Source organism: Leiobunum rupestre, chromosome 4 (assembly GCF_980474605.1).
Source record: "Leiobunum rupestre chromosome 4, qqLeiRupe1.1.hap1, whole genome shotgun sequence".
NCBI lineage: Eukaryota > Metazoa > Arthropoda > Arachnida > Opiliones > Sclerosomatidae > Leiobunum > Leiobunum rupestre.
The window spans coordinates 60,121,850-60,139,576 of record NC_143387.1 but is presented as its reverse complement, the minus strand read 5'-3'; the positions used below and the strand labels follow the sequence as shown (position 1 = coordinate 60,139,576).

Below are 17,727 nucleotides of genomic sequence, written 5' to 3'. Positions count from 1 at the left end.
TGCGGAATTTGGCGGGAGCGAGGTTTCCGTCCACTAATGATTGCGAGCCAAAAGTCATCAAAGTAATTCCGAAAACAACGACGATTAGGCCGGGCCCGGGCTCCGAAAATTTTACGTACGGGAATGAAAATTCCGTTCATTTTCGCGTTTTTGGCGACTGCTGGGCAGCCAAGGTCCGGCCGAAATTCCAATTATACCAGCTTCGTCCGGTCCCCGCCCTAACAACGGAAATGGACACTTACTACCGACAGGGGTGGGGGGAGTCTTTATTTAAAAGTTCCCGCTCCAAATAGAGACATTTGGGTCTTGGGGGCACTCCTTGTCGATGAACGAATACAAATCCAGAAACTGGAATTAAATATTCGACTAATATGAAATTTATAATCCTTTCTTCCGGGAGTTGCGAGGTTTTAAATCTTCCTTAATTGTTCTAGACCGGTGGCGAGCGATTGGGTATGCCATCTTTTATCCAATTTCGCAGAATCGTCGGATTTAAAAATTTTGGAAATAGGCGAAACTATTAAGTCCAAGGGGGCTGAAAAGATGGTAGTCACGAGACTTTGTGGAGAACTGCGGCGCCATCTATCCTAAGAAATACGAACTATTATTCATTTTATTTTGCTAATGGTGGTTTAAATTTTGATCGATTCGTCTAAATTATCTATTTATTTTTATTATTTATAAACATTTTTGTAATGTATTTTTATTTAATTAGATGTCTGCAGTATCTGGAAGGAATAAGTTTTTCTTTAACCTCGCACGGCCAACTATGAATACGAGTCACCGAATCGAAGTTGGCTGTGAAAAGGTAGTCACGTAATTTTATTTCCCCATTGTAACAATTTGGTTAATACCAAATTTACTTTATAGTATCGCCTATTGAAATTTTGTCGAAATTGGTAAATTTATCATCAATTTGTTTTGGTAATAGGTGGTTTCTTTTCGCCTGTCCTCGGACTAAAAGTGTACTCTTTTTTACCCTAAAACGTTTTATTCGCCTGCTCCGGGGATGGGAATTACTCCACCCCATAAGCTATTCGCTTGGGAATTAGGGCTACTCTTTTTACTCCTTCTGAAAAGGAGGTGTAAAGGAGGAAATCGGATTTTATCGTCTGCTAGCCAGAATTTATCCGCTAAAAAGGCCACAGGCAGCCATGGAAGAACGTTTTTACTCAGACTCAAACTATTCGCCACCACAGATTCGGAGTAAAATCAGGGGCGTATTAGCCATTTGGGAAAGTAGGCACGTGCCTAGGGCGCCATTTTTCTAGGGGCGCCAAAACTCTGATAAAGCCCCACGGTCCATGTACTTGGCTTGCCCCTACTCAAAATAACGCCGAAAAGGTTTGGGGAAACTAAAATATATTTATTTATTTATTATAAACCGATACGCCCCTCCTTAACTGCCCAATGCCAAGGGGCGCCAAATTTGTCTGTGCCTAAAGGCGCGGAAAGGGTTAATCCGCCCATGAGTAAAATGACGTCATAGCCTTACCCTTCTTACCCTATAAAATGTATAATCTTTTCGAGTTGATTTTAATATTAAAAATGTCTTCGGTTTTAAGTACATTCTCTTACACCTAGGAGCAACAAACACAAGGAGAACGCAGCTAGCCTTTAAACACGCTAACGAAGGGTTGTGTACGAATTTCATTGGACGAGCGTCACGAGCCTTTACGTTAAACGTTTTACGGGCGGAGGGAAGACAATTTCCGAATTTTCCCCTTCCGACGGCAGCAGGCGCTAAAGCGTCTAGCCAATGAAAAACGTACGCAAGAAAATCCACGACTTTTGACGGGTTGCGTTCTCCTTGTGTGGGGTGTTGTGTTTGTTGCTTCTAGCTCAGTAGCGGCGCTAAGGGTGGGCTGAAGTGGGCTCCCCCCTGCATTTCTGAGAGGGGCCACATATTTATATTAAAGGGGCCACAAATTTATAATTAAGAGGCCACATATTTTAATTTATGAATTTTCTTTATCTCTAGAAATTTGTTTTATTGCCTTTCAAAATCCATTTGTTTACTCAATAAGATAGTAGACCATAAACAGATATATTCGGGAGGACGGGAGCGGAAATTGAGAGAAAGTTGAATGGACAATAGAAAGAAAAGAAAGGAAATTTATGGAAATACCCCGGGCAGTACGTGTCCCCTCCAGGTCGGATACAAGGTCATATAGGGGTCCAGTAAACCCGACGAGAGCCGCAACAAGAAAACGACCTTGCTCTTTTCGCTTCCTGAAAAATGTATAAGGGGTTACTAAATTTGTAATATGGAGTGAAGCTACACTCCATGGTTGTAAGGGCCACAAAATTCTTAGGGGCCACAAAATAATTAGCCCACCTGTGAAAAAACCTTAGCGCCGCTACTGTTCTAGCTTACACAAAGCCGATGACTTCGATCAGCCTCCGACCATACGAATGACCGAGGTCAGGAGCAGATTTACCCCCACGCGACAATCCCAGAAACGGAATTCATCGCGTCTTTATAACTCCATGAAGCTACAAACCCGAGTACCGAGTTGGCCAAGTTTTGTCTACGGTTTGGCAGCGATATTGAAATAGTTCATTTCGTCTTCGGGGCGAATCTCGGGTGGATGCGCAGACTGAAGACGTGTTTGCGGCACGCGCCCGAGGAACCAGCCCTTTCTAAGAAACAAGTAAGTAATCTGACGTAAATGCGGTGTGGATATTTGCAAAGTCGCGCGCGCGTTGTAAGCGAAATGAGCCTGAGGGATGTCTCCCACATTCTTAAGAGAAGGAAATACCTTAGAAGCGCGTATTTCTACGTTACAGTCCTTGCACTGCGCTGGCGGTAAAAGCTAACGCGATAAATTACGCGGGACTATAGTGGTAGTAAAATTTAAATTTAAAATCCCACACGCATCTCCCAAAAGTTCATCGCGGGTAAATCCGTTTTCGGATTCCAAGAACTTGGTTTACTTTGACCTTTACCGCGCTTTCTCATAACGCGTTGAGTTTGCAAGTTCTCTCCAACACTGGTTAAAGGGTTTCCCCGGCCCATAAAAACTTGCTGAGGTTAACGGTAATAGTTAGTGTAGCGAGCTGTTGGCTCGCGTGGCACGAAGGGCTGGCCACCACCGTCCTACGCGTTGTAACCCGGACATCTGTTTAAAGGTATTAGAAGTCGCTCGATGACTTGGACCTAAGTTGGTGCCTTGGGTATTAGCCTAGCTGATTATTATTATTGTTATTATTATATTTGTTCCTCGAATATTATCACGAAATTTAAGAGTTTAGAAAAACGAAGATACATTTTACGAATAGCCTTATTAACTATAAAGCCCTACCACAAGCTACGAACTGGCTTAAGTTCAAAGGTCGAATAAGACACAATTTTCTTAAAAACTAACGCCACAGACTCGCAAACTATTCGATTTAAACGTCAATAAACTATAACATTTCGTACAAACCAAACCAGGAAGTTACGCGCGAAGTAACCTTCGACCTCGAAAAGGTCATAAAAAACGTAAACCCAAACGGGGGCTGCACCCAGCGAAGCGATATTGAGCGAGTCAACGCAACCGGTCTAAGATCACTTAAGTACCAACGTACAGCACTGTCGCTTTTTTACCCCCGCGGTTATCCATCAAAATCTGGCTAATTTTCTCAACCGAAACCGAGCATCAGTTGGGAAAATGACGGGACTCCTTACGGTTCGAATCGCGAGTCTCCAACTGGCCAACCTTTTGAAAGGATGGTAACGCGTTACAAAGACACCTTAACGAGCGGATAATTGAGCGGTCCTAGTGAGAGAATGAATGACAACCCGTCTCTTTTGGGAAAGAAGATTCTTCTAGCCCCCCTCATTTCCGATATTAAAACTCTTTGTTGAGAATTTAAACAATTTTAAAGAATGGGGGTACGCCTAAGCCCCTCGGGGGGGGGGGGGGTGTTAGCGGCAGTTTGTTAGACGGATGGGCAAATGGGACGCGTTATAATACAAGGTTTTGCTCCCAAACTTTCACGTCGTTTGATTCGCCTTCTCTCTGGAAATTATGGCCTTCCTATGAGAATCTTTGGAAAGTTAAACAGCTGTACCGCGTTTCGAAACCCGGCTTTTAAAATTTTAAAAGGAACGAAAACGGGGAGGGCTGCTCCCACGCTTGATTAATTCTCTATTCAAGCCAAATATTAAACGTTCGTAGTTAAGGGGCCACGCTGGACCGGGCCCCAGGCAAAGGGGGGGGGGGGGGGTTTCGAGTTCGCCAACTCCCACTCTTCCCTCGTCTTGTGTGGTTACGTCCACTTTATTAAGTGGCAGGATATTTTTGATGGGGTCATACCCGTTCCCAGAATTTCCCAGATTCGGGGAATATTGGCTGATAGCCGCGTTGACTGGCTGATTCGAAACTACGTTTCAATTATGTTCGTGTCCTCTTAATCGCCCACAATTATGGAAATTATTGCGTCGCGCACAATTACGAGAGTAAACCATTTAATCGCCCGCGTTTAAGAGGGTAAACCATTTAATCGCCCGCATTTAAGATAGTAAACCATTTAATCGCCCGCATTTAAGACAGTAAACCATTTAATCGCCCGCATTTAAGACAGTAAACCATTTAATCGCCCGCATTTAAGACAGTAAACCATTTAATCGCCCGCATTTAAGACAGTAAACCATTTAATCGCCCGCATTTAAGACAGTAAACCATTTAATCGCCCGCGTTTAAGACAGTAAACCATTTAATCGCCCGCGTTTAAGACAGTAAACCATTTAATCACCCGCGTTTAAGACAGTAAACCATTTAATCGCCCGCGTTTAAGAGAGTAAACCATTTAATCGCCCGCGTTTAAGAGGGTAAACCATTTAATCGCCCGCATTTAAGACAGTAAACCATTTAATCGCCCGCGTTTAAGACAGTAAACCATTTAATCGCCCGCGTTTAAGAGGGTAAACCATTTAATCGCCTGCATTTAAGACAGTAAACCAATTAATCGCCCGCGTTTAAGACCGTAAACCATTTAATCGCCCGCGTTTAAGAGGGTAAACCATTTAATCGCCCGCGTTTAAGAGGGTAAACCATTTAATCGCCCGCATTTAAGACAGTAAACCATTTAATCGCCCGCGTTTAAGAGGGTAAACCATTTAATCGCCCGCGTTTAAGAGGGTAAACCATTTAATCGCCCGCATTTAAGACAGTAAACCATTTAATCGCCCACGTTTAAGACAGTAAACCATTTAATCGCCCGCGTTTAAGAGGGTAAACCATTTAATCGCCCGCGTTTAAGACGGTAAACCATTTAATCGCCCGCGTTTAAGACGGTAAACCATTTAATCGCCCGCATTTAAGACGGTAAACCATTTAATCGCCCGCGTTTAAGACAGTAAACCATTTAATCGCCCGCGTTTAAGACAGTAAACCATTTAATCGCCCGCGTTTAAGAGGGTAAACCATTTAATCACCCGCGTTTAAGAGGGTAAACCATTTAATCGCCCGCGTTTAAGACAGTAAACCATTTAATCGCCCGCGTTTAAGAGGGTAAACCATTTAATTGCCCGCGTTTAAGACGGTAAACCATTTAATCGCCCGCATTTAAGACAGTAAACCATTTAATCGCCCGCATTTAAGACAGTAAACCATTTAATCGCCCGCATTTAAGACAGTAAACCATTTAATCGCCCGCATTTAAGACAGTAAACCATTTAATCGCCCGCATTTAAGACAGTAAACCATTTAATCGCCCGCGTTTAAGACAGTAAACCATTTAATCGCCCGCGTTTAAGACAGTAAACCATTTAATCACCCGCATTTAAGACAGTAAACCATTTAATCACCCGCGTTTAAGAGGGTATACCATTTAATCGCCCGCATTTAAGACAGTAAACCATTTAATCGCCCGCATTTAAAACAGTAAACCATTTAATAGCCCACAATTGAGGAAATAAACCGTTTAATCAACCACAAATAAGGAAATAAATATCTTATTCACAGTTAATTAAGGAAATAAATCACTTATTCACCTTTAACTAAGGAAATAAATCACTTATTCACCGTTAATTAAGGAAATAAATCACTTATTCACCTTTAACTAAAGAAATAAATCCCTTATTCACCTTTAATTATGGAAATATATCACTTATTCACCGTTAATTAAGGAATTAAATCACTTATTCACCGTTAATTAAGGAATTAAATCACTTATTCACCGTTAATTAAGGAAATAAATCACTTATTCACCTTTAACTAAAGAAATAGATCACTTATTCACCTTTAACTAAGGAAATGCATCACTTATTCACCTTTAATTAACTAAATGCATCACTTATTCACCTTTAATTAAGGAAATAACTTAACATTAAATTATTTACCGAGTAGTAATTGTACTGACTGAACTTTCTCAATATTGTTAAAGTTAATAAATCAACTATTATGAAAAATGAACTTAAAGTATAAAATTTTAAGAAATACCCCATACACAAACCAAAGAAAGCATTAACTATAACAAGCGTACATAGAATTTGAAAGTTCCATTCCACTTTCGATGAAACAAATTACCGCATCTCAAAATTGCCAGAAAATGTAGAGACGCTACCCCTCAAAGAAGAAGCAAAAGCTTAAAGAAAGCTTGCCATGAAAAATTAGAGTATCCGTTAAAAAAAATGTATATAGAAATAAAAATGAGTGGAAAAAATAAAATAAATACTAGCCGGCTGCTGTGAAAGTAAGCGAAGCCGCCTCTCCGCGTTTAGTAAACTCACTCGCATCCAGCGAAAGCAATGAATGGGACGACGAAGCGAAACTGCGAATATAAAGCCAAGGCCTATTTCAAAGAAGATAAAAAAAATAATATTACAAATTCTTTGGGAAGACGTGAGATGGAGCTAGCAGCGGCCAGTCAGATCAAAAAAAAATCCTAAATTTATCTTTTTCTTAATACGAAGGGAGAGAAAGGAAAAGTATTATATTCTTGCTTTAAAGAGAAATATAGCGGCCAAGAATTTCTCCAAGATCTAATATAAAGAAGGCAATTTCGAAAATTTATTGCTACGTATTATTGAAAGCTAACCTATTTACTTAGTCGCTTCTTAGAGGATTCTCGCTATTTTGTAACGTTCAAAATAGACTCGCGTGGAGATGAGTTTCGCGTTCGGGGATCGTTCGGATACGCGAGCGAACTTCTAAATTCAAAGCGGAAAATTTGCTACAAAAGAATGCCTAAGGGTTGTTCAACTGAAGATGAAGGTTCGAAATAGATTCGAGGACCATATACCGCGCCTCGAATGAAATTTCGGTATCTTTTGGTAGCGTTATAAAGCGAGGGAGGTTTTTGGGGGGTGCACTTTGGACACGTAGAGAGGGGAATTGGATAATAGTTGGGGTTAAATTTATTTAAAAGAGTCGTTTCCGATTTCGATGGTTTTTATCGATTTCTGTTGTACGCTCTATATTAGAAGTAAATCACCGCCGATTCCCAAAGCACAGGTGGTTTCGCCTGTTTTGCCCATTTTTAAGGCGGTATTTTAAGGGTTTTGTTGCTGCTTTTGAGGCAGATTTACCTGAATTTTGATATATTATAGGAAAACAGTTAAAAGGTTTATTAAAGGGGATATAACCTCTTGCCTTTGGCTTTAGAAATGTTTGGCGCCACTGTACAGGAGATTTGGGTACATTTGTTCGAATTTCATTCGTCCGAACGGTGGTACAAACGTCCGAATGATCATTTGTCCGAATGCCGGAAAACAGGATCGTATGTCCCAAAACGTATTTCATTTGCCCGAAACATTTATCACATCTTTTGTTGGTGATTTAGTCGTTCAATTTATGTTAACTTTACTGGCGAATTTCATTTGTTCGAATAATCGTTTGTCCGTTTTTTCGAACATTAGGAATTGGTTGTTTTTTTTTTAAATATTGTTAATATAAGAAAATAGTAACCTAACCTAACCTAATATGAAGTAAAATATACAATATTTAAATATAGCAGAAATTAAGAAAAAAACAACTTGAACAAACAACGATATTTACAATGTAATTTTCTATTTTTTATTCTTGCACTAAAAAAAATCTGGACCAAAAAAAAACAGAAATAAGAAATACTAATTTAGCGACAGAATTCGGACAAGCGACGCTACCGATTCGGACGAATGAAACAAACAAGTTGTCCAATTCAAACAATTGAAAGATTTTTTATTTCGGCGGTTCGGACGAATGATATTCGAACAAATGTACCTACCCCGTACAGGGAAATTTGTAAAATTGGAGGGGTTTTTCAAAAATATTGGTTTGCGGGTTATATTCCCTTTAATAAGCCCATAACTAACGTAATAACAATACGTATGACACTTCCTGTTATTTTACTGCTAATTTCTTGAGCGAACGTTTTTTCGACACACATTCTTGACCAGCTCCAACGTGGACTGGCACCCGAACTGAGTAGTATACAGTGGCACACCCAGAAATATCTTCGGGGGGCCCGCCCGGGTGCCCCACTAGTAGTACATTATCATCCTTGGTATAAAAGAATATTTCGCCTTACGCATATTTAAACACTAGGGGGCTCTGTGCTGAGAACTAAACCAGGATCGAGCAATAACTCTGAAAATCAGTTCGGTGATAATGTTTGCTAATTGACATACTTATTGTCGTTATGTTACTTATGACAAAACCAAAAAAATTAACGGATTATTTATGGTACAGTATTAAAAGGCTCAACACAAATTTTACGTCGAATTTTAGTTATTTTTACGTTTTTAAGAATAAATTTTATGTAAAATTAAATCTTTAGCCCTTTTTTTGTTTCTTTTTTGTGTTTTCGTTACAATTGCAATAATTAGTATTCGTAAAATTACCTAAAATACTACCATTATCTTATTGACTCCAATTAACGTGTGTCTAGACTAAATTTACAAACCCAGTTGAACCAATAAAATAATTATTTTTTGTAAAATTAATTAAAAAAACAATTATTAAAACTTATTATCGATAGACGTAATTGAAATTTAAAAACTCCAGTTGAACCAATAAGAATAGAAAAAGCTATTCATTAGCACCATTGCAATAATTATTTTCCGTCAAATTAACTAAAATACAACAATTATTTAATCTTATTACGCCTCCAATTTATTACCGATTAACCATATGACCAATTTAAATTTGTTAACACCAGTTGAACCAATAAGAATAGAAAAAGCTATTCATTAGCAACATTGCAATAATTATTCTCCGTCAAATCTAGGAGCAACAAACACAAGGAGAACGCAGCTAGCCTTTAAACACGCTAACGAAGGGTTGTGTACGAATTTCATTGGACGAGCATCACGAGCCTTTACGCTGAACGTTTTACTGGCGGGGGGAAGACAATTTCCAAATTTTCCCCTTCCGACGGCAGCAGGCGCTAAAGCGTCTAGCCAATGAAAAACGTACGCAAGAAAATCCACGACTTTTGACGGGTTGCGTTCTCCTTGTGTGGGGGTGTTGTGTTTGTTGCTCCTAGGTCAAATTAACTAAAATACAACAATTATTTTATCTTATTACGCCTCCAATTTACTACCGATTAACCATATGACCAATTTAAATTTGTTAACACCAGTTGAACCAATAAGAATAGAAAAAGCTATTCATTAGCAACATTGCAATAATTATTCTCCGTCAAATTAACTAAAATACAACAATTATTTAATCTTATTACGCCTCCAATTTATTACCGATTAACCATATGACCAATTTAAATTTCGTAACTCCCGTTGAACCAATAAGAATATAAAAAAATCCTTCAACATTCCGAACATAAAATCACAATAGTTTGAATAAAACCATGTTTTTTGCCCGGGACACAATAGAAAAATACTTCCGGAAATCAGTTTCTCATTTCTACGATTTCAACCGACCAAAAAACTATAAATATTGCCAAACGTCCAAAAAACTAGCTATAGAAAAAAAACAGTTATTTCTGAGAAATTCTACAACAGCCTTGTGAAAAAAAGTAATTTTTTTCGGGGCTGTTTATCTAGAATCCTAATATACAAGAAAGGCTATATATTTCTGATATTTATCCTTCATTTTAACAAGCAAATTCTACCTGGATTTCGGCAAGGCACACGCTGTCCCTTGTTATGAAAGATTGGCCGATATTTGAAATTCAGATTCAAAAGACGGCGGATATGACGAAGCCGGCCTGCCAAGGGAACCAGAAAGAGACTTTTGGGGGAGAGAGGAACTAAAAAAAGAAAGTAGTTTTAAATTGATAAGAAGCCCGGAAAATAGCCATGGCTTGCTTGAGCTTTTTTTTCTTCTTATTTTTCTGTTTGGAAATATTTTATAATGATTAGAATTTGAGAAGCGAAACGTCGAGGGATTAAGCTTGCAAAATAAAATCGAATTTTCACGGCTACATAGAGGCACCATATTTTTTTTCAAATAGAATTCGAAACCGAGTTTTTATATGTAGTGTTATTTTAGGCTAGAATTAAATTTATGTTCATTTCTTATTTTATTTCAATTTTATTTAAACTCAACTCTTTTTTATTGCTAAAATCCTTAGATGAATTTTTAATAATAAATTTGAATCTTAAATATCCGATGCTCTAATGAAAGGTCAAGGCTTAAAGCATTCGTAATATAAATCCAATATTCTAATTGACAAACAAACAAGATGTCGCAGACGTTTGGGTACACAATCCCCCTACCCCCATTTTAAATATTGAATAATTTACAGTTGACGATCTTCCCTGAGAATGAGACCTCTAGTGGCGGGTTTTGGAAAATTCAAGACGAATTTTTCGGAGACTGTAATGATTTAACTTGAGGTAATTAAAGTAAATAAGACAATGCTTTTCTTGTATGTTATATTAGAGAAAGATTTGTGACGTAATCATTTGAAAATAATAATAATAATAATTTTATCAACCTTTTTAAATTAATAATTTTAATTTATTAATCTATGGGGACACCATTACAGTCGCTGATAAATGTTTATCCGCTCGAAACTTCCAAAACCCACCACTAGATGTCTCAATCTTAGGGAAGAACGTCAATCACGCGGTTTCATTAAGGTAATGAGAGCGCTTTTTCAATCACCCTGTCCAAGATTAACTATTTTTCAATCACCCTGTCCAAGATTAACTATTTTTCAATCACCCAATACATAGACGTCATGAAAACACTTTGTCAATCACCCTGTCCAAGATTAACTATTTTTCAATCACCCAGTACATAGACGTCATGAAATCACTTTGTCAATCACCCTGTCCAAGATTAACTATTTTTCAATCACCCAGTACATAGACGTCATGAAACCACTGTGTCAATCACCCTGTCCAAGATTAACTATTTTTCAATCACCCAGTACATAGACGTCATGAAACCACTTTGTAAATCACCCTGTCCAAGATTAATTATTTTTAAATCACCCAGTACATAGACGTCATGAAACCACTTTTTGAATCACCCTGTCCAAGATTAACTATTTTTCAATCACCCAGTACAAAGACGTCATGAAACCACTTTGTCAATCACCCTGTCCAAGATTAACTATTTTTCAATCACCCAGTACATAGACGTCATGAAACCACTTTTTGAATCACCCTGTCCAAGACTAACTATTTTTCAATCATCCGGTATATAGACGTCATGAAACCACCTCTTAATCACCCTGTCCAAGATGAACTATTTTTCAATCACCCGGTACATAGACGTCATGAAACCACTTTGTCAATCACCCTGTCCAAGATTAACTATTTTTTAATCATCCGGTGTATAGACGTAATAAAACCACTGTTGTGGCAAAGCAATTTAATAATTATAAATAATTAAATATACCAAACAATACAGATAATATTGAAGGTTTACTAATGTAAATAGAAGATAAATATTTTGCGAAATTTGTAGGAGTATGTGTTATAAGCTTATGATTTTACTAAATACACTACTCGAATAAAAGTTACCAATTTGATTTGAGTCATATTTAATAAACAGAACCCCTATAACTAGATGTTATTTGAATTCTTTCAAGCACACTTTATAATCCATGTTCTATAATGTTTATACAAAAAAATATTTAAAAAATACCACATTCTATCGCACAATTCAATCCTTAATGCAAATCAAGAAATATTAATAATTTTATTGCAAAATTGAAACAAAGTAAATAAGATTATTGGGTCCACATTAAAGGGCTACACTGGCGTGTGAAAAATTCGGTCCGAATTTAGCGCGTGGTAGCAGTGGCGGACTGGGTCTAATATTTTGGGCTGCCAGAAGACAAAGGGGCCCAGCTTTATCAACTATAACGCTATCATGTTTGAGGGGCCCACTTCATGAACGGTCCGTGGGGCCCACCTGCCATCGGCCAGGTTCACTCTATGGCCAGTCCGCCACTGCGTGGAAGCAAATGCGACCTATCCTATTGAAACAAGTCAAATTCAATATCCGATGTGGCACTTAAACTACCCTAAAACTTAAAAGGTACAATCAGCTTTTCAGTTATATTATGTTTTTAATTAAAATTATGTAATTATGAATGCATTTGTTTTATATATATATTTATTTATATATCTATGTGTAAAAAAAGGTTGCACATGTAAATAAATTAAAGTATTTGTTATCTTATCAATAATCTTCCAAAAAAAGTGTAAAATATGTTGAAAAACGATTTTCGGATCAATGGGGGTATACGAATAAAACTTTCGCCGCTAGTGGCGTGACCGGGCTAGAGGTCCTCTTAAGTAGACGACGCTTATTTTTGTTTTTAAAATAGGCGTAGTAAAGACTACTAATATAATATATACGCGTTGCCAAGACTACCGATAAAATAAAAACGCGCCGTCTGCTTAGAGAACCTCTAGCTCGGTCGCGCCACTAGCTGTGAAATTTTCTTCTCGCGTCCCCATTAACCCAACAAACACCAACAGTATTGGAATGGCCGCGTCAATTTGGTAAGAAATCTTTGTTTTTTTTGCCAGATTGGTAAGAATTCAGATGAACAATTACTCGCAATTACTTAGTGAGGGGAGCTTCAATTTGGTAAGAAATGTTTGGGTTTTCTTGCAAGATTGGTAAGAATTCAGATGAACAATTAGTCAGTCAGTGGCGCGTCAATTTGGTAAGCAACCTTACTATCCGCTATTTTAGTACTACAGAATGAAACTTTTCGTTTGAAATTCCTTTCCCCCAAAATTAGCACTTTTATTTAAATTAAAATCGTTTTGCACTAGGCCTAATATGATCTCAGCGCAATATCAAATAAGTCTTCGTATAATATAAAATGCAGCAAAGCATATCCTACATAATTTTTGGCAAGTGCATTTTTCGAGCGTTTTCAGAGTATTTCTGTTGTATTGCCACCATAATTATTATCAGGGTAGGCTAACTTGAGTTGAGGCCATAGCAAATTTTTAATGAAATGTTGGTAACGACCAGCCCAATTTTTAGTGTAAAACTTGATGTCCTGTTGGCAACACAAGATATGTTCAACTCGGGAAATGAGTCACGCAGACCATTTCGAAGATTTTAGTTCTATTTATTGAATGTAGATGGCTCTATATTTTCGACGCTACGTGTGGAGGGGGGGGGGCTATAGAAATTAGAGAATTGAATACAGTCCCCTGAGAAAGTGAAGGTTTGCACCTGTGATTTAATCGGTTTATTAGACAAACCATCAAAAAGCAATTTGCTGTCATCACTTACCATCTAGATGGGAATAATATTTGGGGTTTCAGAGTCTACTAAGAGAGGCATCCTTTATACAAAAATATAGTAACATGTTAAGACTGTTGGAACTGGGTGATACTAGAGACCCCAATGATTGCGATAGAAGAAAGACTATTGACCAAGGCCTAAGGGCAATCTTCTTTGAACAGTCACAAGCTATAATTAGCGGTCTTCTATGGAGGAAGGCCCAGTTAGCTAGGCTTGTGCCCAAGGCACCACCTTAGTCTCGAGTCATTTAGCGACTTTTAATAAAATTTTGATCAGGATGAAGATCAACTGCTAATATAAAGGCCTAACCGTTATAAATTGTAATCTAAGACATTTTGGCGAGGGGTCGGACACTTGCCATTATTTTGTACGGGATTTCGTAGAGATTTTGGCGATTTTATCATTACTTTTTGAAGTGATTTTGGGATTTCAATGTTAATTTACCATAGAGAGAGTTAAAAGATTTTGCTATTTTAGACAAAGTGTACGGGATTTTGGTAAATGTCCGACCCCTCGCATTTTGGGGTCCTTTTCTAGTTATAATTACTAATCTAACGCAAAAAAAAACACTAAAAGTTCAAAAATGTCTCAAAAATTAATTTAAATCCAAATTCCACCCTCAGCAAAACATACGAAATTAATTCTGATATTTAATTAAAGTTTAGCCAAGTAACAAGCCTACAGCAATTCCCCCCCCCCCCAAATACAGCATCTATTTGACCAAACCTATTTGCAGGTGATTTGACCCCAAAACATATACAGTCTAGAACGCAATGTCCATACGAGCAAATAGGTTCTGATAAAATGCCCGGAGGCGGGGGCCTAAGTCAATATGACGACGGGAACCCCGTCCGACTCGCTGCGGGGTCTTCTGACCTCACCATTTATATCCTTAATTGAGCGGGAGACAATTCCTATTATTAGGCCCGAGATTGGGATTTATTAAAAATAACCTTACTCGTAAAACGAAATTAGAAGCATTTCCCTTTAATTAGGTCATTAAGACGGACTAATTAGCCAGAGCGGGATTGAGGATGCCAAAGAGGGGTTCAAGTTCCCTCGCCCACCCAAAAAATAACTCGGCTCTTAAGAGAGATTGTCCGGAGAATATAGAACTTGAAGGGTGCTGCGGTGTTAGGGTGCGAGTCAAGAGGAAAGCAGTGTGCCTAAATAGTTTTAGACAAGGTTACGCATTCTTGAGTAATTAAATCACACGGTTCGTTATAGTGCTCGCTTCAAAGAGGGCGAAATGTCAGCCACTAAAACAATCTTCCGCGTATCTCTTTCAGTACCGAACACTTTTTTTTTACAATCGTCAATTTAATATGCATTTGTTTTGTTTTTCGTGCAGTGGTCTTGCTTTAAATCCCGTTGAATAAATAGATTTTACACTCAATTAAATTATTAAAAATTTTGCACCGTAATAAAACTCGTTAAAAATAGATTTTACACTCAATTTAAAATATTAATAATTTTATCCTGTAATAAAACTCGTTAAAAATAGATTTTACACTCAATTAAATTATTAAAAAATTTGCACCGTAATAAAACTCGTTAAAAATAGATTTTACACTCAATTAAAATATTACCAATTTTGCCCTGTAATAAAACTCGTTAAAAATAGATTTTAATTTTACACTCAATTAAAATATTACCAATTTTGCCCTGTAATAAAACTCGTTAAAAATAGATTTTACACTCAATTAAAATATTACAAATTTTGCACCGTAATAAAACTCGTTAAAAATAGATTTTACACTCGCTTAAAATATTGAAATTTTCAAGGTGAAAAAACGGCGTTTTTAAAATTAAGTAATTTGGGAATGCTTTAAATTGTTTTAAGGGATCTTACAATTAAAGTGTTTCCAAGTATTTAACGAAATATACCATAAAAATATTTGAAGTCAATTTCGGTACTAGTTTCTACAGTACGTTTAAAAAATTACATTTCTAATCAAACTTATAGTATAAATTATGATGAAACACCAGTTAAATAATTCATAAACGAAAACGAAAAACTTTCTCTTTTTCACTTAATACATTTCGTGCAAAATTAGCTCGCTAAACGTAAATATTTACCAATTCAATATTTGCAAACATAATTTTGCAGTTACTACAAACTAATGCGTTTTCCTAATACCCAACGTTTTGCCCCTGCCCTAAATTGAACGCGCACCGAAGTCTATTTGCGAAACGCCTATTTCCAATGTCAGCTTTCAAATCGCCCTCCGTTAAACTTTTAAAACAATGCGTATAACCAGAAGCTAATAATATCTATTTTACTAGGGAAGTAAATATCTAGGCCATTTATCTGCACTCAAAAATTAAAATTTAATATTTTTTAGATTATATATAGTTGTCAACACTGGCAAAATTTCATATTAAAATATTAATTATTTTATAAGTTATTCCAAATAGAAAATGTGAATTTTAGCAGATAAACTGTATGACGTAGAAGAAGCCAAACAAAATATATTTTACTCAAACCGCCAAATTGGCTAGATCATGATTACGTATGGCAACGTTGGCTACACCCTAGAAATTAAAAAGCCAAATTTCCAGGACAAGTTATGTCGCGTTGTACGATGAAAACATACTAAACATTAAGAAATAGAGGGCTCTGATTACCGTATCATGGTTTTAAATACCAGTAGATGAAACTATCTTTACCCCATCTGTATGAAAGAAACATTTCTACCAGGGAATAATTATTTAACGGTTGGCGCTGCTGTAGTCTAAATGAGTACATTAGCGACACGAATTAAATCTTATTTAGATTCGAGCCCGCCAAATTAACTAGCATCTGTGACCTCAGTGATGCTATAAATTAAGTCACGCTCACTTTTAAAAACGGAATTAATTTCTATAGAAAGTGCTATAAGGAGATGCACCGAGAAAATAGGAGACAGTGCAGATAGACTTTAAGCATCACGGCTTAAAATGTAAATCATATTTATAAAAAAAATATTTAAAAAATAGCATTATCAGAATATGGTATTTATAAATATATAAATCACATTTTATTAATTAAATTGAAGAACGTTTTTCTTGCGTATATTGATAAAAAAAAGTCGATAATTCTTCCGGATATACATATTTTATTATATTTTATAAAAATCATAGGGGGACACGCGAAGATAGATGTTCCAAGCGCAATAGCATTATCAGAATATGGAAATCAATACTTATGTCGTAATAGATATTATATACTCTTGATATTAGTAAAATATATAATTTCACGTGATGCGAATTGAACCCCCGCATTTAAACCATAATGACACCGCCACCAAAAAGACAACGGTAACAGACACAACATTGACAAGGCGAGAAGATAAAAAGTCCTACCGGTTTCCGGTTCGTCGGCCTTGACCAGAAGAAGCGGGCAAGCGGCGATCAGGCAGACGAGGAAGGACACCGTCCAGTGTGGACTGCTGGGTGAGCGCGTCGACATCTCGCCGGATTCGAAGAGTCTCAAGGCGCGCTCACTTGTCCGCCGGCCGCTGAGGACCGACTGAAGTGGCGCGTCTCTCCGCTCGCCTCCCAAACCGCGCCGTTCCGACAGACAGCAGCGCCACCCAGCGCGCCCGTCTTCCTTTGACGCGACACGCGACGAACATTCGTTATCGATCGCGGCGACATCCGGCGGAGCACCCGGGAACTAGTCGGCGTCGTAAATTTGTCCGAAGCGATCCACCTTGTCAGCGGATTACGTTTTGGGGAATGTCCTAAACGCGACCGGACCACTTTCACGGACGGATATATCTTGATAAATTATCACCTGTCCAGATATTTCGTGCCATCGAGTCCGTAAAGCTCCCAACGTCTTTGGATAATCGGATAACAACTTTCGATTGGGTTCTGGCGAGGGCTCTCGCTCGTTCAATCTTTGTTCGCCTCATTACTGATTTCCAAAAACTTTCTGTTATTTCCACAGATTTATCATAATATATCGGTGGTTTCCACTAATTCCGCAGTTATTACCATTGATTTCTCATAATATATCGGTTGTTTTCAATGATTTATCATAATAAATCAGTGGTTTCCACTAATTCCGCAGTTATTACCATTGATT

The 17,727-nt window shown here is 37.6% G+C and overlaps 1 protein-coding gene across 3 annotated transcripts in view; it reads right to left on the bottom strand.

Moving 5' to 3' along the window:
• Nucleotides 1-17,152, bottom strand: part of LOC149948568 (von Willebrand factor D and EGF domain-containing protein-like) — a 196,250-nt gene extending 179,098 nt beyond the window's left edge. For all 3 annotated transcript variants that reach the window (XM_090173617.1, XM_090173619.1, XM_090173620.1), the window contains exon 1: nucleotides 17,001-17,152. In XM_090173617.1, the coding sequence (XP_090029743.1) occupies nucleotides 17,001-17,106 (106 nt within the window). In that variant the 5' untranslated portion in view covers nucleotides 17,107-17,152. The remainder of the gene's footprint in view (nucleotides 1-17,000) is intronic.
• Between the last annotated feature and the right edge of the window lie 575 nt (nucleotides 17,153-17,727).